The 24,799-nt window shown below is 31.9% G+C and overlaps 2 protein-coding genes and 1 long non-coding RNA gene across 23 annotated transcripts; 2 read left to right on the top strand and 1 right to left on the bottom strand.

Annotated features, from left to right (window-relative positions):
* Positions 1–830: 830 nt before the first annotated feature.
* On the bottom strand, positions 831–1,616 carry LOC110621798. Of its 2 annotated transcripts, none has more exons than XM_021766103.2 (2): positions 1,479–1,616; positions 831–1,397 (listed from the first exon to the last, which is right to left on the bottom strand). In XM_021766103.2, the coding sequence occupies exon 2, from the start codon at positions 1,384–1,386 to the stop codon at positions 1,015–1,017; it is 372 nt and encodes a 123-aa protein (XP_021621795.1). In that variant the 5' UTR covers positions 1,387–1,397; positions 1,479–1,616; the 3' UTR covers positions 831–1,014. The 2 variants fall into 2 exon arrangements, with proteins under 2 accessions (XP_021621795.1, XP_021621794.1); XM_021766102.2 differs by having other exon boundaries at positions 831–1,407; positions 1,479–1,574.
* Positions 1,617–2,986: 1,370 nt separating this feature from the next.
* LOC110620139 lies at positions 2,987–9,080 on the top strand. 20 transcript variants are annotated; one of them, XR_006351791.1, is made up of 5 exons: positions 2,988–3,401; positions 4,094–6,134; positions 6,297–6,333; positions 6,481–8,217; positions 8,798–9,080. It is a non-coding gene; the product is annotated as an uncharacterized LOC110620139 (long non-coding RNA). The 20 variants fall into 20 exon arrangements; XR_002488760.2 differs by having other exon boundaries at positions 2,989–3,401; positions 4,094–5,657; positions 5,873–5,918; positions 6,006–8,217; XR_006351792.1 differs by having other exon boundaries at positions 2,989–3,401; positions 4,094–5,762; positions 5,873–5,918; positions 6,082–8,217.
* An 11,196-nt stretch (positions 9,081–20,276) lies between these two features.
* Positions 20,277–21,402, top strand: LOC110620140 (transcription factor bHLH149). Its single transcript, XM_021763742.2, has 2 exons — positions 20,277–20,480; positions 20,609–21,402. Exon 2 carries the CDS (start codon positions 20,669–20,671, stop codon positions 21,278–21,280), a length of 612 nt encoding a protein of 203 aa, XP_021619434.1. The 5' UTR covers positions 20,277–20,480; positions 20,609–20,668; the 3' UTR covers positions 21,281–21,402.
* Positions 21,403–24,799: the final 3,397 nt, after the last annotated feature.

Here is a 24,799-nt window from a genome sequence, read left to right as displayed (position 1 = left end):
TACATTTAATTAAGCGTCCTTTTGATTGATTTTAAAAATTATAAAAACAAATTAGTGATTTTTCTACGCACTATTAATTTTCTCGTACTAAAATTTTATTAGACATTTCATTTATTTTGATAGGAAATTAAAAATTAATATTATATAATATTTAGTATGAAACTATTAAATAAGTGGATTAATTATTTAAAATCAAATGAAAATAAATCTAAAAGTTTTAGATAGGAGAAATTTGTAAGAGATTTGGAGGTAATGCTTAGCATATCACCAAAAGAGATTTGGAGGTAATGCTTAGCAGATCACAAAACTCAACGTGAAGGATTCTCTCTTCCTGTTTGGCCGCCCAGTCTCGTGAAGTTACCTAGGCTTCCATATAATCAATGTGAATTTGACCAAATGCATAGAAATGATGAAATCATTTCTAAACGACAACGCTTCAAAGCTATTCATAAGGAAAATAAAAAATCAATATTATCCTTGAAAGTTCAAATTCAATCCATCCATCTTCATTCATGAAGCTATTAACATCTGCTAACCTCTTCAAATCCTTAGTTGCTAGGTTCTTCACCCGTTTCACAAAACTCCAACTCAGGCTTGGACAACAATGGACATGTAAATTCTCTTTGAACACTGCTCTTGAATATGGATCCTATGCTCTTCGAAGCTTGGATCTCACGTTAGTTTGGGATTAGAGGTTATGTGCTCCAGAGTTTTAAGCATTTCTTTTCTTGAATTAGTTTCAGCTTGAGTTAGTTTTTGGTGAGTTAGGTCTAATCCAAATTTAAGAAAAAATCTGTCTAATTATTTAAAAAAAAAAAAGAAGAAGGAGGAGCAGCACAAAGGGAAGGATGTTCTTGATCTTGAAAAATTGTGACTGAAAGGCTAGAAATGGAAGGCTATTTGCCAGATACCTCAAAGATTTTTAACTTAGCAGCATGGACTATGGAGCACACATTAGTTACCCTTCCACTTTTTCTTTCTTTATTTATTTACAGTTCTGCAAACTACAATGAATCAACAACCTTTCTTAGGATTGCAATCGCTTGAATAAACATGATGAGTCTCTGTTGATGATCCAGAAGGATTGCCATAATTCCCATAGCTGCTGTTTGTCTCATCATCACTATCCCACCTGCTGCTACTTGAATTATCATTATCTTCTTCAACTACTGGTGCTGATACTCTCACTGGAATATTCCCATAAGAGCTTGATTTCCCATGTTCATCATTTGAATTAATATCAGTTGAAGCAACTGGAGCATTGGACTGAAGCTGATTATCAATATTTTCTGATCTAATTTGCTCAAGACCAAGCCTTCCACCATCAACTTGAAGGTGCAAACATGCCAATCCAAGAAGAAAAAGAATTGCAATCACCTTCTTCATGATTAATAAACCTGTAGTTTACTGTGAGATCAATAATAATAATGATTTTTGAATGCACTTGAAACTTAGCTAAACAATGTCTCTGGACATACCTTAATTTTTGTCTTCCTTCCCCAAAGCAAACATTGATAATGAATACTGCTTCAAACAAGCAAATTTATAAGAGAAAACATATAATACCTCCGCCCCATAATATCTAAAAGATTTATTCATCCAGACCAATAGAAATTAATTAATAGTCTGTGATGATCTGAAATTCAGAGAAATAGAGTTTTTATAATGGGCTCTGTAAAACTAGAAAAAGCTTAAACATAGTGAGGAATATTTCTCCTTACGTGCCAACAGAACGAGTATCATTAGACCACCTGTCCCTGCTATGCTGATACGGACGTACGAGAAATTAGATCTCTGCCCCATGCGTAAACGGCCTCTGATTCTCTCTGTGCGCGTGTAGGCGAGTCTACGAGACGGATGGATGAATCCTTCTTCGGGTTCCGGGCTGGGCTGGAGGATAGGAACAAAGCTGGGCCCAAATGGGATCGGCCCGAGATGCAGTGAAGACGAGTTCGGCCTGGTGGAGAAAGCCAGATGAAGCCCGGTTGTGAGGCTGAGCGGACTGGACCTAGTTCGCATGAGTGGCTTGAGGATTTCTAAGTAATGGGCTATTTTCATGGGTCTGACCCTAGACTGGGGTGAGGTGAGTCCAGAGGTCATCATTCTTAATTTTTAAAAAATTTATAATAATTTGTCTAAAATATTTTTTTTATATTAATATTAAATGACTGAAATACTAGTAAAAGTATATATAAAAAATAAAGATTAATATTACTTTTTAATTATTAAATATTAAATGTTTTAATTTAATTAAAATATTAAATATTACCTTTAAAATTATTGCTTGATAGAGTCCTAGTCATACTTAGTGGGACGTGTATAAGATTAATAAATGAGCAAAAGTTATGATGAAGTGGACTAATCACAATTTGTTGGCCTTACTGGGAAGCCATTTTACAGGCGTGCGTGAGGTGGCCACCATTTACAAATTATAATTATGGATAAGGGTGAAAATTAAATGAAAAAGATGGAACCATCAATGATACGAAATTTTACTTCTTTTTATTATTATTATTTTTATCATTTTATTTTTTAAAAAAATAAATTTTTTATTAATTTTTATTATATTTATATTAAAAATATTAAATTATATTAAATATTAAAAAAGATTTTTCAAAAATAAACTCATCTGTATTTAAGTTAGAAAATTAAAAATAAATAATCTATATATGTCTAATCTAAGCAATCAAATCGCTAGTAATAAGATTATAGCCGCTCCATTTTCATTATTTTGAAGGTTTGAGTATGTTGGCATTATAAGTGCTATGTAGCATTAACATGATTATTAGAGGATTAGGTCACTCATATCCTGTTTTGAAATTAAGAATTTCATTAAAAAATTAATTTAATTAATTATTTTGTTAAAAAATTTTAATTTTTTAATTAAAAAATTATTTTAAAATAAATTAAAATCATACCTAATCTTGTAACAAATTATTTAAAATTTTTTTAATGAAAAGTGAGTAGTATGGATAATTAGATGCACTTGGGGAAAAAAGTTAGTAAAAAGTTAATGTATGCTTCTTTGCTTGCAGTTGTTGAGATGAATTGCAATAATAAAATCATGGATAACTACAATGAATAAACGTGGAGGTAATGTTAGGCTCCAAAGGGACCAAAACCCATTTCAAGTTCAGCTCAACTCAACTCCTCCAATGGAGATCAAGAAGCTTAGCTTTTATGCGAAGAATGATGGTAAGGGCACGTGTGAAGGTGGAGCGTAAGGAGAGAGTCCCAAAGTAGCAGGAAGCTAAGGGGGGATAGTCTCTGCACTGCTTTTGATATGGACGGGACTGTTATGCAGCAGTGAAGAACCTTATAGAACGGAAACCGCGGATGTTTTCGCTGATATGGGTGTTGAAGTCATAACGGAGGATTTCGTGCCGTTCATACGGGCACAGGTAAATGATCATTCTATTTGAATTTGTCTTTTCATTTGATATTGTGAGTGATAATTGAATTTGATAGAAAGGTTTTGTTCCATTTCAAAAAAAAAAAAAAAAAAGAAAGGTTTTGTTTGCACCCTCCAATTTGATTAATGTATTGGGTGAAGCAAACTTCTTAGGAGGTGTAGCTAATGTTAAGGGAGTCAAGGGGATTCACTATTGAGGCAGCAAAAACAGGTTCTTTGAAATATATCTAGCAAAGTGAATATTATTGGGGAAACTTAGTACTTAGTTACCATGGTATATGGTATGGAAAAAATTTTAAAAAATATATTAAAATCTCTTTATATTTTAAAAAATTTATTAGTTGGTCTGTTTATAGTTAAATATATTAGTCCGAGAGACTATTTATTTAAATTTTTTTAAAATATGAAGAATCAACTAATAAATTTTTTAAAACTACAGATAGTAAAATATTTAAGATAAAATTAACACTAACTAGTAGATACTATACTTTTTAAAATGTCAAGAAAGTTTTAATATATTTTACAAAATTGAAAGACTAATTAGTTAGTTTTCGCATACCATAGGAACTAAGCAGTAATTTTCCATGTTATAAAACACTATCTATATTTCTGATGCAACCTCCACTTATAAATATGCCTAATGTTTTTTGGCATCTTGCTGTGTGTAAAACTCTGGCGTAGCATTCCCAGGTGCCCTTGAACTCATTACTCAGGTGATAGAACCAATTGTTTGATAATTGCCTCAGTCAGTGAGACTACATGAAGTCATTAATAATATAACGGCGATGTAACACTGCAAAGAGAGAGGTTTGAAAGTTGCGGTTGCTGGGTTGCCATTGTCGATGTAAGATAATCTATCATGATTTATGCATTGAAGTCCATGAGATATCTGTCTGTAATGCTTCCTTGTGCTTTATCTTAACACAAAATCTTGTTTAGTCTAAAGCAGAAACTTTTCTGGAATACATTTCAGTCACATCATGATGTTTCCTTGGCATCCAATGTCCATGTCACCATTTGTATACCCGTTTCTTTTTGTCAAATTATTGTGGATGTTGTAGAGAAATTGTGGATTACATGAAAACCTGCCTCTACAAAGTCTTTTTTTTTTCTTAATAAAAGAATGATATATTAATGCTTTTGCAAATTTATCCAATACATCCGTGCTGCTGTAGATAGTTGGAAAATGTTCTGATGTGCTGGTTTGAACTTTGAATGTTGGTCAGAACACAATCAAGTTGAAAGACTTGAGAGTATGGGGCTTGTTGATATTATAGTGTTTTGCATGAGTATAGTCTGCCTCCCAGACTCCATAGGTCTAACCCTCAATTGATTTTAAAGATTTGAGATATGATTGTATCTTTCACCATGCTAGTATTGGAGAACTTATATTCTTATTATTTTGTTAGCCTTCTATCACGTTCGATGCAATTTGTGTCAGCAGATGCTTTTGAGAATTTGAAACCAGCTCCTGACATTTTCTTGGCTGTATCTAGGATCTTGAATGTGCCAGTAGTGAGACATACTATATTGTTTGCAATTTCATTCTGTCTATTAAGTTGCTAGAACTTTTGATGCAGAAATTATTGTAAATCATAAAAATTATGAAAGCAACTCACAGATTTTCTATTATGCATTTCTTTTGTGCAAGTTATTCATAATAATTGTGGCAAAGTACGTTATTCATAACAGAGACACAATTCAAGAGAATACCAAGAAATAACTTAGTCTTAGTCATTGACAGTTTAATGAATTACAAAAAACTGAAATTTGTCAGCTTCAGCTTGTGCATTGATTGGACTGCTAATAAAGCTAATTTTTGTCATAAAGCTAACTTTCTCCATCATATTGTCGCCATAAAGCTAGTAAATTTTGTCAGCTGAATTCAGTTTTTCTGTTCTTGAAAAAAAATGAATTTCATAGGATTTCTCAGAAATCAGTTGAGTTTGCCTTTGTTTGATTTCTATTTTCTTAAGTAAAATGCTTTGTTAAGTTCCTATGAGTATTGGGATGATTGTTTCGGTATTTTTTTCCATTAGGTGAGGTTGAGGTTTAATCCTCATAGATGGAGCACGTATGGAGCACTTTACCCCATATAGTGGGTGTGAAAGGATTTAGTTTTAGTCCAATGGGATAAGGATACCTGTGTTTTTTTTCAAAAAAAAAACCTTTGCTAATTTTTGCCGTGTATTGTTATTGAAGATGCACTAGCTGGAGCACAAGCTGCAAAAGCTGCATAGATGAGGTGAATTTACAAATAACTCATGTATTTGGTTTCATTAGGACATCTCTAGTGATTAATTCTTTCAAAATAAGTGTGGAAATGGGTTTCAAGATTGTCTCAACACAGGTGAAGGCATTAGATTCTTTCCCTCTGTGCTAATCTACTGCATTTTTCACACACGTTTCACTTTTGTATTCCAATGATTTCTAATCTATGGCATTCTGTACTTCTTGTAGATGCATAGCTGTGAAAACTACATTTTCAGAAGAGACTCTGAAGAATGTTAGTCCATCCCTTATCAGAAATGATAGAGGAAGTGTTTCACTTTATTATTTTCTAAGTGGTGGATCTGATGTATATACTATGTAGTTCCGAAGATGTCACTTTGTACCTCAATAATTTGGAACAATCCTCGTATTTCAATAACTCCAAGTCTCCAAAACAGGTTTTGCAATGGATTTCCTTTGTATTGAGAAATTTTCCTCCATCAAAACTAAGGTGCTCCCTTACACATTAGCAATTGAGTTTACAATTGTTGTTTTAGACTTTTATTAAGATAGAAAACAACGATACATAGTTATTAAAATCAAATCTAATGCCTTATTAAAATCAAATCTAATGCCTAAAATATCAAATCTAATGCTTATTTGTATTCTGCAGTTTTCAAAGCCATCTGGAATCATTGAGGCTGAAAATGGTGATTCTCTTTCCCATCATATGCAAATGCAATAAACAATTTTTCACAATAATGAAACATAAAATGCGTCCCTATTTCCTTTGTCATTGCCCAACATTTGCTAATTATTGACAGTGTTTAGCTATATTATCTTTCTTAATGAAATAGGTTCAGTTTCATCAAATACAGGCCTTGCCTTTGGAGGCTACTATGCCGAATAAATTCAATCAACACCTACAATCTATTGACATATCAGTTAAAATAAATTGGATGGTATGTGATGATCTGAGATCCAGAAAATAGGGTTTTACAATGGGTTTGTGAACTTAGGAAAAAAACTTAGACCTAGAGGGGAGTATCTCCCCTTTTATCTGTTTCCTCCGTCTGCTAATGACGTATAACAGACTGGCTATCACTGGGCCACCTGTCCCTGCTACATTGATACGGATGTATGAGGAAATCAGATCCCTGCCCTGTGCGTAACGGCCTCTAATTCTCCCTGGACACGCATGCGGATGGATCGGCAAGACAGGCGGGTCGGTCTTCTTCCTGGTTCCGAACTAGTCCGGGAGATAAGATTAGAACTGAGTCCAAAGAGGATCTGTTTGTTGGGCCGAAAGAGCTGAGCCGGCCTGATTGAAGAATCTGATTGGAGCCTAGTCTTTAAGTTGAGCGGGCTGGATCTGGTTCTTGGAGGAGACTTAGAAGCCTTCAGATTATGGGTTATCCTAATGAGCCTGGCCTTAGACCGGGGTGAAGAAATCCAGCGGTCATCAGTATGATGTATAATGCCCTTCTATATAAGTTGAAAATGCATTTTGGTTCTTGAGCCTTTCATCTAGCCTTCTACTAGCAATGACGTATAACAGACTGGCTATCACTGGGCCACCTATCCCTGCTACATTGATACGGACGTACGAGGAAATCAGATCCCTGCCCTGTGCGTAACGGCCTCTGATTCTCCCTGGACACGCATGCGGATGGACCAGCAAGACAGGCGAGTCGGTCTTCTTCCTGGTTCCGAACTAGTCCGGGAGATAAGATTAGAACTGAGCCCAAAGAGGATCTGTTTGTTGGGCCGAAAGAGCTGAGCCGGCCTGATTGAAGAATCTGACTGGAGCCTAGTCTTTAAGTTGAGTGGGCTGGATTTGGTTCTTGGAGGAGACTTAGAAGCCTTCAGATTATGAGTTATCCTAATGAGCCTGACCTTAGACCGGGGTGAAGAAATCCAGCAATCATCAGTATGATGTATAATGCCCTTCTATATAAGTTGAAAATGCATTTTGGTTCTTGAGCCTTTCATTCTAGCCTTCTACTAGCAATGAACACGCGTTGAAGGCTCTTCTTGATTATTTGCAGGAAGACTTATTAGCTGATACGAACATCTGTGTTTTTTGATATTTAGTCTTGAACAAGAAAGAAGATGAACTTCTTACTTTGTAGCTGTAAGGAGTTCAGCCTCCAACACTAAAAATCCAATCCTGGAAACGTCTCAGGACGGGATCATCTGCTGAAACACAGACTATTACAATTGATGGCAGTTCATCTAGGGAAAGAGACCTTTATTTCACAATTTAATTACCTAATGAGTACCATTTTTCAAAGGTCAATGGACCAACCTTTTTGAATAGAGTCCTATATTATGCTCCTGCTATTGCCATATGATTAGTGATCTGATCCTTTTATATTTACTAATTTGCCATATTAAACAATTTCCATGCGAGTTAAATGCAGGAGGCACACAGTAAGTTTATATGATTCCCTTCTGTTTGAAGTATCGTTTGAAGAAAGTTTCAGACTCTACGCCATTACAAATCACACTTGCTTATGTTATGGACCCAAAGCATTAACAAACAGCTTGCAGCTGCCAGTTAGCCGCTGACAGAAATGCTGCAAAAATACATTGTAAGATTCTTCAAAATCTTTTGCTCTTTCTACCATGTTTAATGGATGGAGCGAATATAGTTTCAATAATTAGAAGAAAATGGTATTTTTGAAAGTTGAAAAAATCAGCCAATCATAAAATACACATAGCATTCATTGCACAACCCAACGATAACTTTTGGTTGAGTATAGAAACAAGGCCAGCAAAATATTTTATTTGTGCATAACCACAGTAATCTGAACTTGTGACTTCTAAGGTTATGATACTTTCAGCCATTTTTTGTCTTCATGTCAGCAATACTCTTATGTTTTGTTATTGCATGAGTAGAAGAAACATCCATGTCTTAATTCAGGGAGACAGGAAAAGTCAAAATGATCAATTATTTTGATTCATGTAAGGAAATACTTTAGATCTTACATCATGCAGATAATAACTTGTAGAGAAAGCAATAAAACTACTTGTTCATAGAATATTTGCAACTTGTTTCCTTTTTCCTCCTATATTCTAAGAATTTGCATTTGCTTGAATGAAATAAGAAAATTGATGTATTGGTTGATGGAGACAAGGGAGAGGTCAATTGAAAACTCTATTTTCTTGCAGAGAAGGCCAACATGAGAAGGTTTAAGCTAGCCACAAAGTATAGTTCATAAAAACATTTTCATTACTGAATTAATAGCAATATATGCAGCAGATTGAAGTTTAGGATGACCAAGTTCGGAATAAATCGAAAACTGAAATTTTAGTATTTGTAAAAATTGAATCGAATATTTTTTTTTTTTATGTTTGGCATATGCAAAGGGATCGGTAGCAATAATTATTTGGTTAATTATTGTTATTGTTATTTTTGTTATTTTAAAGGAAGAAAAGGACAGATTAGCCCCTATCTGACTATCAATTTTTTTTTTAGAATAATCAAATAAATTAATATTACTATGAATTGCTTGCCCATTTCAAGCTTTTAGACCCATTATTATTATTATTATACTCCAAGTTGACAGCGTAAAACGCGTTGGTTTTAACAAATCTCTTCTCTATCTTTATAATATCATATTTTAATTAAGTAATTTAATATAAGCTTAATTATCAAACTAATTCAATTTATTTGGTAAAATAATTGAGTTTTCGTTTTTATTATGAATGAACTTTATTGAAAAATATTACATTTTTTCACAACATTTTCTATTATAAATGAAAATTTTTAATTTTTTAATTTTAAATATTTATTTAATAAATGAAATATAGTTAATTATAAAATAACTTAATTAAAGTTTTTTCTCATAAATGATTTAATAAAAGGATGCAAAACAATCTGGAGTAAGAATAAATGGATAAGGATTAGGGCAGAGAGCCTCTTGGCCTGCAGGCTGCATCCGTGACAAATGAAACAAAAATGATGGTTTGCTTGTCAATTTCAAGCACTTGCATAATTTAATAAGCAATTTATTTACTCTTTTTTTAAAAAAATAATAAAGAATACAAAATGAGAAGTTTGTATTATTCAATTAGAAGATCCAATTGGGAGTTGCTTGTCTTATGCAAAATCACAGGATTTATTAATTTCTTCTGTATCCAGCTGTTCAGCTTTTAATTTAATAACACAAAGCTAATACTTTCTATATTAACATGTATGAGTCACTCTTGGAAATCTATCAGTTGATCTAATCTTTCTAAATAAATCCTCAAAATTTTATAATAATTATGTGTTAAATATTAATTCTGAAAGTATTAAAGTATCAATGGATTTTATTTTTTTTAAATAATGCATTATTTTTTACGAAAAATAATTTATAGTTATACTTTATTATGTAATGGAGAATAAATACAAGGGAAAGGTTGTGAGTTAAGTTTTTAAAATTTGTTTTATAGAAAAATTAATTTATAATTTTGCATAAGATATGGTCAAAAGGTTACAAGCTCCACGCCTTTGTTTTCACGACTTCACCCTTAGTCGCACGGCCAGGTAGTGTCTGAGATCACATGTGCTTCTTAGAATTTTGATTTACATGCTATGGAATCTGAGGCAGGCACTTCAGTTGTTCATCCTCATACATGGCGCCGTCGTAGACGTGTGGTTGGTGATTTAGCAGGTGATTTCTCGAGAGTTCTTGTTTCAGATGCTATCATTACTACCACTAGTGTTGCCCTCTCTCTTGAAGCCGAGGTGACCGGCCAAAAGCCACCAGAGACGCCATGACAATCTTAGTTTAAAATTGTCAGAGATTTGGACACTTCTGACCCCTTAAAACTCTTAATGGGCTACTTTGTAAATTTAAATTTAAATTATCCATATTGTTTCTTATGGAAACTAAATTTAAATTATCCATATTGTTTCTTATGGAAACTAAACAACGTTGTAAATATATGAGGTACGTGCAGTGTCAGTGTAATTATCCATCGTCTCTTTTTATGGATTTACTGTGTCACACCCATTCTCTAGTCAATCCATAATATATTTACAATAAACAAAATACATTTTTCACTGGACTGTACAATCTATACATGATCTATCAAAATTACAAAAAAACAAGACAAAAGACCTAGGATTGGTCCGACCTCCTCTAGACTCTGAGTGGACGATGTGGAAGGAAGGACAACTGAGTAGAGCGAATGGTTTATCTCTTTGGTGGAATAAGTTTGTATCTCTTACTCTATTTGTTGTCTCTCAGCATTTTGTGGACTATGATGTATAAATGTTTTCTTTAAATATTAAATGACATATTACTTTTGTGTATGGCTAACCTGTTCTTGGTTCTAGGGATTTGTTGTGATGTAATTTGATGCATTTATCTACTTCTCATTCCCTTCTTTGGTGTTGTATTGGGGACTTTAATACTGTCAGAAGTCTAGCTAACAAGGTAGGAGGCTGCGTGGTTCGACCTTCTCAAGTTACTAGGTTTAATGATTTTATCTAGACTTGTGCCCTACTTGATTTACCCTATAAAGGTCCTAGTTATACTTACTTTAATAAACGGTTTGGAACTCAGGCTATTCAACAACAAGTGGATCGGGCTTTAGCTTTTATTGACTAGTTGCAATGTTTTCCATAGGCTCAATTGATTCATAAGGCCTTCTCTGAGTCAAGATCATCGCCCTCTGATTTTATCCCTTGATTCTTGTTCTAGTAAGAGAACTTTTCTTTTTCGTTTTTTAAAAAAATGGTTAACTCATCTTCACTATCCTCAAGTGATTCAGCAAGCATGGGATGAACCCCACCGTGGTTCTGCTATATATTCCTTTATGTGGCATCTGCAATCTTGCCGCTCACACCTTCATACTTGGAACTAGTTTGTCTTTTCTAAATGCTTCTTTGGATATCCATACTATTCAATGCCAGTTGGAAGCCCTGTATAGTCAACCATTCGATCCTTCTAATGTGCATGTTGAATCGCACATACTTTCTCGACTTCATACCTTATGGTCTCAAGAGGAATTACATTGGAAACAACGTTCTCACATCTAATGGTTGAAGGAAGGGTATCGAATACGAAGTTTTTTAACTTATCCATTATTCAATGTTGCCAATATAATCATATTTCTTGTTTTCAGACTGACTCTAGAACTTGGATTGACCATGAAGCTGCTCTTTGTCATTTCATTTGTAATTATTTTTATAAAGTTTTTACTGCTGGTACTTTATTAGATATTGCTCGAGTTGTTTCTCTTATTCCACTTTTGGTCATGCCTTTCATTATGAAACTCTTATTATGTTTGTTGCCAATGCTGAAATTAAAGCCGCTATTTTTCATTTGGATAGTGACAAAGTTCCTGGTCTTGATGGATTTTCTGGCATCTTTTATCAATGTCATTGGGACATCGATGGTTCTTCTTTGTATCAGGGAGTTTACCGCTTCTTTGAGACAGGTTTTTTGCTTCGTGAGATGAATCAGACTAATATTGTGCTTATCCCAAATTGTCCTAACCTTATTGGCATTCATCAGTTTCATCCAATCAGCCTCTACAATTTTGCTTATAAGGTTATTTCTAAAGTCATGGTGAATCGGTTGAAGCCTTGGATGGCTTCACTGATTCCTCCAGACCAAACCGCTTTTATTCCATCTTGAACTATTCAAGACAATTTAATCATTGCGCACAAGGTTTTCCACCATCTCAAGGTCTCTAACACCAAGACACATACATTGGTATGAAAATTGGATATGTATAAGGCCTATAATCAGGTTGATTGGTCTTTTCTTCATGATGTTCTTTCTCAGATGGGTTTTCATTCGCATTGGATTAGATTAGTTAAACAATGTGTGTCTACTATTAGTTTCTCTGTTCTCATTCATGGCTCTCCAAGTGCTCCTTTTTTCCGTACTCGAGCTATTAGACAGGGGGATCCTTTGTCACCTTATTTGTTTCTTTTCATCTCTTAAGCATTGTCTTATTTGCTTTCATCTACTCATTCTCGTGGATTCCTAAAAGGCATTGAGATTGCTCGCTATGCTACTCCTCTTCTTGTTGTTCTATTTGCGAATGACACTTTGTTGTTTGCTCGTGCTACAAGATAGGAAACAAATACCCTTCTTCAGCTTCTTCAGTCTTATATGTCCGCTATGGGCCAAGCAATCAATTTCCACAAGTCCCTTTTTTTTTAGCAAACGTACACCTCCTGAACTTCGACAGCATATCTTGCATATGTTCCAAATGCACAAGTTTCCTTTTTCGAGTCGCTACTTGGGCTTTCCAATTATACTTGGACGATTATGTCAACAAGTTCTTTCATTTGTCCTTGACAAGATCTGCCTGAAAACTCAATCTTGAAAACAGAAGTTGCTTTCTCAAGCTGGTAGAGCCGCTATGGTTCAGTCTGTATTATTTGTCATTCCTTCATATACAATGTCTCCCTTTTTGTACCCCAATAAAGTGATTGCTCGGATGAATAGTCTCACTTTCAATTTTTGGTGGTGTGGATATGATTGCACTCGCAAGCTATACATGGTGAGTTGGCAACAATCATGGACGTCTAAATCTCGTGGCGATCTGGGTTTTTGAGACTTTGTGCTTTTTAATCTTGCTTGTTTGGCTAAGTAATGTTGGAGACTCCTTCATCAGCCAGATAGTTTGTGGGCTCGTTTGTTGAAAGGTGTTTACTTTTCTCGTTCCTCCTTTTGGTAAGCTTTATTTTGAAGAAAAAGTTCTTGGATTTGGCAAAGTTTTTTAGCTGACCGAGATGTTCTCTGTCAAGGTGCTCTTTTGAACATTAGCGACGACTCATATATGGTCTGACCCTTAGGTGCCCCATGCACCAAATTTACTATGTCTCGCCGTCATTACCCTGATGGTATCACTATAGTTGCTGATTTGATCATCGCCTCTTTTCTTGGAATCATTGTCCGGTATATAGGCTCTTTAGGATTTTTTTTTGCACCTGCTATTTTATTAATCCCAGTTGCCCCTTTAGGCATTCATGATACTTGGTTGTTGCATTTCACACGAAATGGACAATATTCAGTTTGCTCAGATTATCAGTTTCTCATCCATCAAGCTCAACGACTGGATAATATGACTCACTACTCTTTTTCCTTTGCTCCTAGTGCTCATCTTTGGTAGAATATTTGGTCTTTTCAGATTACACCCAAATTGCGAGTTTTACTTTGGCGTTGTCTTCATAATACTTTGCCAGTTCTTGCTAATCTAGTGGGTCGTGGTATCATGACTAATTTGTCTTGTCTTATTTGCCAGACTCAATTAGGGACCTTAGAACATATGTTTTTTTTTTTTCGTAATTATGCTCAAGTAGTTTGATTTATTAGTCCATTTGGGTTTAAGCTTTCTGCAGTATGTTTTCCTAGTATTTTGTAATGAGGGATGCTTTATTGGTTGGTTTAGATTTTTCATCTCATAATGCTTATTTTTTAACTTTAGTTGTCATCACTTTATGGCAGATTTGGAAGGCTAGAAACCATTATCTTTTTTACAAGGTAGCACTTAATCCTTTATTTACTTCTCGCCAGATATCTTTGCAATGTCAATAGTTTCAGTAGAGTGATGTTTTTGCTGATTCTTTCCCTTTCTCGTCTCCTTCATTGGAATTTTATTCTGTTACTGCTGGATCTTCTCCTTTTCCTGAGATTGTTGCCCTTCATTGTGATGTGTCATGGAAAGATTAGCTTACTCTGGCTGTGATTGTCGTCACTGCTACATCCTCTACTGACATGGTAATGCATGGTTTTACTTAGAGGACTAGTATTTATCGGCTAGTGCTGGTGAGGTTATAGTTGTTCTTGAGATAGTTAAGTGGGCCTCTGATGTTGGCTTCCATATATTAGTTCTTTTGTTGTAGCTATTCTCTCTATTCGATTCAGTTTTTAAAATCTCATATCTTATCGCATTCCATGCATAGCTAATTGTTTGGCTGATTTGGCCGCTAAGCTTTTTTTTTGGGCTCTTTAGTTGGGTGGTTTACTTATAATTTTTTTAATTTATGTCAATTTTTTTAATTTTTTTACTATTTTTACAGTCTATTATGTATGGGAAAAAAACATTACATTATTTCCCGGAAAGGATAACTTAAAAAAGTGAAGTGGTGCATTTAGCACAAGGTTAAAGAATGGAATTGAAAACAAAACAGTGTGTTGTGTGTTATATTGTAATATTTTTTTATTAAAAATTATTATTATTAGTTTGGTGAGAGACAATAACATTGGTGTAAGTGATATACACAGGATCCAATATTTATTTGAAATTTAATATTGACCTTCTCTTGATGACATTGAAGCCTGTCTCAATGAAGGAGGCAAACTTCCTGGGATGTCATAGCTAATGGGGCTCAATCTGATTCTCTTAAGATTTATCTCTTTTTTTTTTTAAGGAAAAGAAAATTACAACCAATAAAATCAGAGAGACACATAGTATTATGAATGATTACCTTAAAGTCCTTGAACCTTATCTAATTATTAAAGGTATTATTTGTTTAAATCTACCCTTCAACCTTTGACATTAGGCTACCCTATGCCTAAATGCCTAATGCCTATTGCCTAATGGCTGTACATAGAAAAATAATAATTATGTGAGGTTACATTTGAAGTTTTGTTTGAATTAAATTTTTTGTTTTTAAAAAGTAATTTTTTTGAAAAGTATTTTAAGTGATAAAATACTTTTCTAAAAAATAAGAAAATAAATTAATACATATCATTATCAATAACCATCTAACTTTTTTATATTTTGGATGAAATTAAACTCTAGAAAAGGATGAAATTAGACTCTAGAAAAAGATGAAAATCCAAAATTCATTAAACCATTCTCAAGTGGACCAGTTCAATATCGCGCTCCAGTCTGATGATATGAAGCAGGCCGGACTGACCATACGCATAGGTCCACCAGAAAATGGTTTAATCCGATGACGTGATAAAAAGTAAGAGAGCAAGTCCAATTACCTCACAGTCCTATCAGCATATACACCGAAAAAATTAAATGGCCGCATGACAGAGAGATACGCTGAGGAGTTAAATGGTTGTCTGACTGAGAGAAATACGCTGGCACGTTTATATATACAGACTTGAGTGACAGGGACAAATGGTACTATAACACAGTAACGGTTATACGTTACTAGAAAATAAAATAAATAAAGGGGAGGAACATACATCTCTCAAGCTAAACTTACACACATATTGTAAAATCCTATTTTCTGAACACCTTTAGAAATGATGGATTTTAAAGTAATAAATTAAATATGAGGGATAAAAGTATAACTTGAGGGACTACAAGTATAAAATACTCTAAGAGCAAGGACTAAAATTAAAACAAAAAAAATAAGAGGCTAAGAAGAAAGAGAGTCTATAAATAAATAAAAGAAGCACATGCCTTCCTTTATTTTCTCTATCTTTTTCTATTTGTGCATCAGCCACTAATCATTGCTGAGAATAAAAACAAATTCCTTTAGGCCCTCACAAGTGGAAGCCAACACTTCACTTTGTCATCCAATTTCCCATTTCCACATCATAACCCTAACCCTATTTCCCAATTATATACCCTAAACAAATCTAATCTGACACCACCGCCACCCAACCTCCGCCACATTCATCTTACGTTACACCTCATTCGGCCCTTGCAAGGAAAGATTCCGATGCGGCCCATATTCTTTTAAATAAACATTGCTTATTAAGATCACTAACGGAGCGATAATAATAATAATAATTAAAATTAATTAGAAAAATTTAAGATTACTTTTAAATTTTATATTTTTAAAATTTAATTTAATAATAAATATATCTGAATAAATATGAAATATCTCACATATTTTATTTTTTCGATTTTATTTTTATAATTAAAAAAAATTCATATAATTTTAGTACTTAATAAAGTAAATTTTTTATTTTAATATTGTTAAATATTATGAATAAATTATATAATATTAATTGAAAGTTATATTATAAATGTTATATTTTTTAATTTTAGTTCATATTTTATTTGATTAATAAAATAATTCTTTAATTTAAATTTTATATTTTTAATTAAAATAAATGTTAATATTTTTATCAATTAATCTCTAAATATTGTAATTTAGAAATTAATTTATTTGTTTATTAAATTTTAATATTTTATATATGAAAAATAATAAACTAAAATTTAAATAAATTTTTTATCATTTTCTTTTCATTCTAATTAAATAAAAAAATTATCGATAAGAGAAAAATTAAATGAACAAGAATTTATTGAGCTTAAAATTTAGATATATTGTGCTAAAATTCTTAATTCAATTTTTATTTTTTTAATTTATTGTCTAATAAGATATTAAATTTAATAAATATGGGAGATTAATTTGTAAAAAATACAAATACTTATTTATAAATAATTATAATATTTAGGAACCAATTTATGAAAAAAATAGAGATTAATTATAACTACAAAGATTGTTTTATTATACAATAAAACTTTATAATTAAATTTAAAAACATATAAATGAATTATTTAATTTTATCTTAATTTTAAAAACCTCTCAAAATACTTCTTGAAATTTAATGTATTTAGAATGAATATAATTAAAAAATTAATAAAAAAGTTATATTTATTAATATATATATATATATAAATAAAGTGAATACGAAGTATAATATAATATAAAAATATACGAAATATTTTGAATACTTATTATCTTTAATTCATATATTAACTTTGCTTATTATTAAATAAATCAACATAATAATATAAATTATGATCTTTTTTCTTTAATAAGTAGTGTTAAATTTAAAAAAAAAAAAAAAAAAAAAAACAAGTGGCTCATTTATGAATTTTTTTCTTAGGGTTTGGGTGAGTATTCGGTCGGTTCAGTTTAAAATTGAACCGAACTGAATAAATCAAAAAATAAAATTTTGGTATTTATAAAAATCAAATCGAATCGATTTTGATAAGAAATCAAATCAAATTAAACTAGTCTGATTCAATTCGATTCAGTTTGGTTTGATCGGTTTGAATTTTTTATAAATTTTTTTATACTTTATTTTTTAGTATTTTAAAATTTAATTGAAATATTTTAATCTTAAAATAATCTAATCTCTTTATATTATTGAAAATAATATATTATTATCACTAATCGGTTCGATTCAGTTCGAGTTTTTTAATTTTTTCTTATCAAAATCGAATCGAATAAAAAAAATTGAATTTTTTGAAATTAAAAATCAAACTGAACCGAAATAAATAAAAAATCGAACTAAATTTTCAAATTAATTCGATTTGATCAATTTTTTCTATTTGAATTCAATACTCATGAACCAAAAAACAAGAAAATAACTTTTTATACAATATTCTCATTTTATTTCTAAAATTCACTTTGAACATTCGTTTTTGTGATAAATACCAAAGCGTCTGGTTTGTATATTGGAAAAATTATTCACTGTATGGGATGAGGTAAAGGTTGTAATTCGAAGAAATTTATAATACATAAAAGGTATTATTATAATTATTGATGATTGTAAATTTTATATAAATTTAATTTTAATTATTATTTTTATATATAATAATTTTATTAAATAATTTCTCGTAAATAAATATAATGAGGTAGATTTAGATTCTCAATTACTTTTTTTTTTTTTTAGAAAAAGAGGGATAGAGCCCTTATTTTATTAATCTAGGCCATGAAAGCCCCAACCTATCAGCATCCAGTAAAAATTTAATAGTAACAGGAGGCCATTGATGAATTTTTAAATTAAAATCATCACCAATGGTTAAACTAGTCAAACGATCCGCTACCGCATTTGCTTCCCTGTAAATTTTTACCATCTTGACTTCCCAGCTTCTATTGATAAGATCACGACAATTCCTCACCAAATTAGCAACTCTAAAAACTCCTGCACCTCTACCTGCAAGTAAATCTAACGCGAGTTGAGATTCTCAATTACTTTAAACTGTAGGTTGATTATATTATTTATTAAATAATTATGTAAAAATATTTTGAAGTAAATTCATATTTAATTAATTTAATTTTATAACCCAATGCAAACGAATAAAGTCAATTCAAATAAGTTAATTTTCAGTTGAGTAATACCATTATCTCTTTAACTTTCAGATTATAATCATTACAAGTTGATGCACTGATCCGACAGGGGCATCACATGTCCACTTCGATTCATTTAAAAAATTAATGGATTGAAATCTGTTCTCTGACAAGTAAATGCAGAATAAAAAGGAGTTAATAGACAAGTGTTTAATTTTAAGAGGTTAAGGTTACACTTTTAAAAGGTTAAGGTTTAAAGGGAAAATGAGTTTTGTGTGATTGTGTGAGTTAGGAATAATTTATTATTTGAGTTAAATCAGAGCGATATATATTTGATTATTTTGATATTTTCTGTTTTATGTCTCATAAAATTGAGTATATATATTTTTTATAAATATATTAGATGACTTGTTAAATATGAATAATTAGCTAATAAATATGAAGATAGATAGTTTATATTTTATCTATCATGAATGTCATATTAGTCTATTTTACTTTATATATATTTATGACACTGATAATGTATCGAAAAAATAATCTACACTCAAAAATTTACATTTTATCTTGATTTTATCATATTATACCTAACTCATCCGAATTATATTAAGATTGAATCCATTTTGATTATTACAGCAGATCACGCCTACATTCAATATTTTATTATAACATGAGAATAGAAAAGGTTTGTACATCCATTTTGTGTTTTAATAAGAATTTAAAGTTAGTGGTATTTTTAAATTTTATAAGTGACTTTTTATTATCTGGTTGGATCAGAAAAAAAATTATAAAATTTTTCTAAAACTTATATGTCTCTCAATTTTAACGTACAATTATTTATATGTTATTACCAGTTTTATCAAAAAATATAATTTATCATTTGAGTTGAATCATAAATATATATATCTAATTATTTTGATATCTTCTATTTTACGTCCTATAAAATTGGGTATATGTATTTTTGTATAGATATATTAGGTGATTTATTAAATGTGAACAATTAATTAGTAAATATAAAGATAGATACTCTATATATTATCTATCATGAATGTCACATCAATATATTTTATTTAGTACATATTTATGATACTGGTAATGTATCGAAAAAATGATCCACACATAGAGATAGACATCTCATCTTAAATTTTTCATATTGTACTTAGCTTACTCAGAGTATATTAAAATGAATTTCTTTTAATTATTACAGTTGATCGCACCCACATTCAATATTTTGTTATAACATAAGTTTTAAAAAGATTTGTCCATTCGTTTGGCATTTTAATAAAATCTAGAGTACGAAGTGTTAATGATATGATTCTTGAATCTCATAAGTTGAATTTTTTTTTTCCAGTAGGATCGAAAAAAGAAAAATGAAATTTTTCTAAAACTTATATGTCAACAATTATTTATATATTATCACCGGTTTTACCAAAAAAATGAAAAGAAAAAACATATTAAGGAACATTAACTTAAATCGAATGAATATTACCCCATTAATTTTTTTTTTTTTGAAATGGACCCAATTAAATAATAAATTGTATATTAATCTATAATAAATATTATTTTGAAAAAAAAAAAAAAAGAAAAGGGTGAGAGAATAGAAGAGCAGGAAAGGCGACCCAATACATGTGATTAAGGAAACGCCGCTTGGTTTCCCGTGACCTTGAATTTGCTTTAAAGCCTTCCCACCACTCCCTCTTTTTCCTCTCATTTTTCCCACGCCTCTCTCTCCCTCTCCCTCCATCTCCGTTAAAGCTTTCCTCCATCGCCACCTCAGACCACCACTCTCCATTTGTTTCCAAATTATTACAACTTCCATAATCCATTGCTTCTTTCTTCCCATTTCCGTCCAAGGTATTTTCTCTGTGTTTCCTTGCTCTGAATTCTTGATTCTCACAAGAGTTTTAAGAATATTCAAGAATTTTAGAGTTTTTACAGCTTTATTCTCTTCTACACGTTTCAATTTATCCTTACTTTTTCAGGCTGAAACCCTAGAAGCTTACAAAAACAAGGAGTATATTCAAGCCAATTTGTATTGTACTATGGCATCGTTGATCTCAAGCCCCGAATCAAATTCAGACATCTCGCAAGAATTCAAGCACAGGAAGAAGCGAAGAAAACTCTCTCACGAGACGCAAGATCAGTGCCAAAATGACAACCGAATCTTGAACAAATCAAGGTGGAAAACTCAAGCTGAGCAGCAGATCTATTCCTCTAAGCTTCTAGAAGCTCTCTTCCGATCTCGTCGGAGTAACTCGACTACTGCTGCGGCAAAAGGCAGAGTAATTAGAGAAACTGCCGACAGAGTCCTTGCAGTCGCAGCAAAAGGCACGACTCGGTGGAGCCGTGCGATTCTGGCGGGAAGGCTTAAGTTGAGGAGGGTTAAAAAGGTTAGGAAAGTGAAGGTAACGGGTGAGAGCCGGTTAAGGAGGAAGGACATGGCGAGAGATAAGAGGAGATTACCGGTTTTGGAGGATAAAATGCGTGTTTTGAGCCGGTTGGTTCCCGGTTGCCGGAAGGCACCTTTTACCAGTCTTTTAGAGGAAGCGAGCGATTATATCGCAGCTTTGGAGATGCAGGTCAAAGCCATGACGGCTCTCACAGATATTCTCGGCGCCGGTGAGGTTGCGCCGGTTACCCCACAGGCTGGTTGAATAGTCAATAACAACGTGTTAGTTATGCCTGATGCTATTACATTTTTTTATTTTTATTTCCTGTATTTTCTTTTTTATATTTTTTCCCTGTACTTTATTGTATACGTGATTTTCTCCCTTTACTCTGCCTTTTCTTTTAGCTGTTTTGTTTATTTATTTATTTGTTTTCATTGGATTGTAGTAACTATTTTCTTTTTATTTTTAAGTGAGACTTATATTTTGATAAGAAAATAATTACAATTCGAAAATATTTGTAGTTTTAAAGCGTAAAAAATGAGTAAGTCACGAATTTGAGTCTTTTATTTAATTATTTAGAAATATTCACTAGTTAAGAAATAATTTTTCTTAGAAATATTCACGTGTTTGTTCATAGAAATAAGTTTTCTATTGTTCATTTTCATTAGTTAAGAAAATTTTAATTTTTAAATTTTTATGAAAAAAAAGTATTAATAACCGAAAATGCTTGTAACTAATAATAGAAAACAATTTATAAATTTTAAAATTACAAAAAAATTATATCTTTGGTAATTAAAAACTATTATAAAATATATTTGAAAATTTACTCACTGAAAATTTATTTATTTTATACTAATATGATTAACTTTTTTTAATTTTAACTATACACATTTAAAAATAATTTTAACTATAAATGACTGTTTTATTTGAAGAATAGATGAAAAACAAGATTTTTTATTATAACTACAACAATAGTCATCTTTCTAAATTTGATTGAACTTAAAAAAGAATAATTAACTTTCGTATTTCTTTACTTACAAACTGATAGTATATACATTACAAAATTTTATTTACATAGAAGCACTTTATTTTTCATAAGTGAGCCAACTCCTTGTAGATATATCACATTCTTTTTTTTATTCAGAGAAAAAATAAATATTTTTTTTATGCTCCATAATATTTTAAATTTATACGAGACATCATATATTATATTAAAAAAAGGAAGAGATTTAAATTTAAAATATTTAAAATCTGATATTTTATCTATCAAACTATGAAACAGTTCGCGAGATATATGACATTCATCCGCCATAATAGTAACTTTGAACGAATCATAAAGTTGAGGCGAAGATTCATTGCAAATGGACACAAACACAAAATTTAACAGTGGGAGAGTTACAGTGGTAGTAGCATTATTAAACAACATTCCTCTGGCAGTTAATGTATAGGATACCAGATACCACAAATAATGAGAAAATGGTCATAAAAAAAAATGAAAAAGAAAGTAAGTGCATAGTCCAAAAGCAGTCTAGTCTGTAGCGAGCAACACAGGGTGATGGGCATGTGCCATAATGGCCCTACTCTTTCCACCGCACCGACCTCTCTTAGGCTTCTCTTAGCCCCACTCCCACCATTGCCTTCCATGTGAAAATTTCTACTCCATTTTACGACCGAAGTACCCCCCCCCCCCCCCCCCCCCCTTCTCTTCACATGCCTTCTCCTTTCCTAGTGTGTACTTAATTTATTTAAACCAAATTTACCGCTAAATTATACAGTAAAAGTTATAAATATTAAATTTTATTTTTTAAATTATTATTAAATATCAAATAAAATTATTATTTGCAAAAATTTAAACGTATAATTTATACTCTCTTAAATTAAAGTGGGAGTTAGCACTTTTTTGATAATTTTATTTAAATTTATTTAACTTTCTAATAATAATTTAAAAATAAATTTATGAAAATTTTTACGAGAGACAAATTTAATATTTTTAGTCATCATAAATAATTTTTTATCACTTTTATTTTAAAAAAATAGAATTTACATCGTTAATAGCAATAAATTTTACAGATTTTGAAATGATATAATAATATTTATCATTGATTTTAAAATAAATAATTAAAATTTTAAATTTTAACTTTTATATTAATTAATATGATATAATATTTACTCAAATTATGTGATGCGCTCTTATTATATGACTTAGCCATGTGATAAGGCTCGTTAGATTATAACACTCGATCATAGAAGTCTCACCTGAAAAAAAGGAGATTCGAACATCATAATGAAAATACTCGCCCTCTTTTGAGCCAGTTGAGTCTTTCATGATATAAAGTTAGCTTTAGAAAATAGAAGTCAGTAGATCATATCATGCCTATAATCACGAATGTCTTATGCATTAGCTGATACAGTTGGATTTCCAGGAGATTCACTATAACTCCATCTTCTTACAGTACAAAAACAAAGCATATGCAATGTTCAAGGTATATATTATTACACACTCATCTTAACCTCAAACTTCTTTCTTGCGCTTGCTCTTTGTGATAAATTACTGACTTGAGTGTCAAAGTGGCTGCCCATAGACGCCAACCACCTCACTCTCTCTCTTTTGTAGATTGACCAGTTATGCTTCACCTCATTTTCGGTCACATCATTTGGTTTCATTGTCGGGATCTCCATTGAGTTTTTTTTGTTCATTTGGGATAAAATTCAGCTTAGCTTTCTATTCATCTCCTCACTAAAAGTATCTTTTCTTTTCCCTTTACTCTCAAGATGGCTAAAAACTCACAAGTTGTTGTTAAGTTTGCTGCCAACAAAGGAGCCCTCGTCTCCTCCACCCCCAGCAGTAGACAAAACACTCCTTCTATGGTCAATGAGGCAGACCTAAACAATCTGAACAATGAGCAGATGCTACAATATATCAAAAAGTTGCAGATAACTCTCGAGCAATATAAAACTCGGGAGGAGACCTTATTTATGACTCTCAGAATAAGGGAGGCAGCTTCCTTCGAGACCTCGAGGACTCAAACAGAAGCAATTCAAACGCAGTCCAAAAGAAAAGCCAAGCTGGAGGATGAGGAATCATTGGACGAGTCCCCAAAAGACGTCGACTGGAAGCTGGTTTGTGCAGTATAAAGGAACTAAAAGGAGCAAGAGGAAGATTATGATTTGAACGATACTTTGCCCCAGTCAAAGGAAATTCTTGTAGAGACATTTCCCAAGAAGTTCAAGCTGCCTAGTTTGAATAAATATGACAAGATGACAGACCTCAGGAGTCACCTGTCTATCTTTCGAACAACGATGCAACTCTAGGTGTCAACGATTTTGTACTATACCGAGTCTTTCCATCCACACTCATTAGTTTGGTCCAGAAGTAGTACCAACATCTGAGTCTAGATTCTATCCATAATTTTACATAGCTTGCTATGTTATTTAATTTCAACTTTATTACCTGTATACCTCCTAAAAAACTCTCCTCATATTTGTGAAAAATCCGATAAGGAGAGGATGAGCTTTTAAGGAGTTTTATTTTATGTTTCAATGCTGATGCAATACAGATTCAGAAACTAAATCATGAGATCACGCGTGAGGCATTGAAGAAAAGGACTCGCAATATTAAGTTCATGAATTCTCTAATTAAGAATCCAGCCGCTACCTATCAACAACTGATGGATAAGGCCTAAAAGTACATAAAGTTGGATGATAAGGTCCATGTAACGCCCCGGAAACCGGTACCCCTCAGTAACGGCCTGAGTTGTTATGGCACTAGGATCCAGATCGGCT

Source organism: Manihot esculenta, chromosome 8 (genome assembly GCF_001659605.2).
Source record: "Manihot esculenta cultivar AM560-2 chromosome 8, M.esculenta_v8, whole genome shotgun sequence".
NCBI classification, from domain to species: Eukaryota; Viridiplantae; Streptophyta; class Magnoliopsida; order Malpighiales; family Euphorbiaceae; genus Manihot; species Manihot esculenta.
This window is presented reverse-complemented; position numbering and strand designations above follow the sequence as displayed.

Bases quoted from the DNA above. Each gene is read 5' to 3' on its own strand.
- LOC110620140 (XM_021763742.2), top strand. From the start codon at position 20,669: ATGGCATCGTTGATCTCAAGCCCCGAATCAAATTCAGACATCTCGCAA.
- LOC110621798 (XM_021766103.2), bottom strand. From the start codon at position 1,386: ATGAAGAAGGTGATTGCAATTCTTTTTCTTCTTGGATTGGCATGTTTG.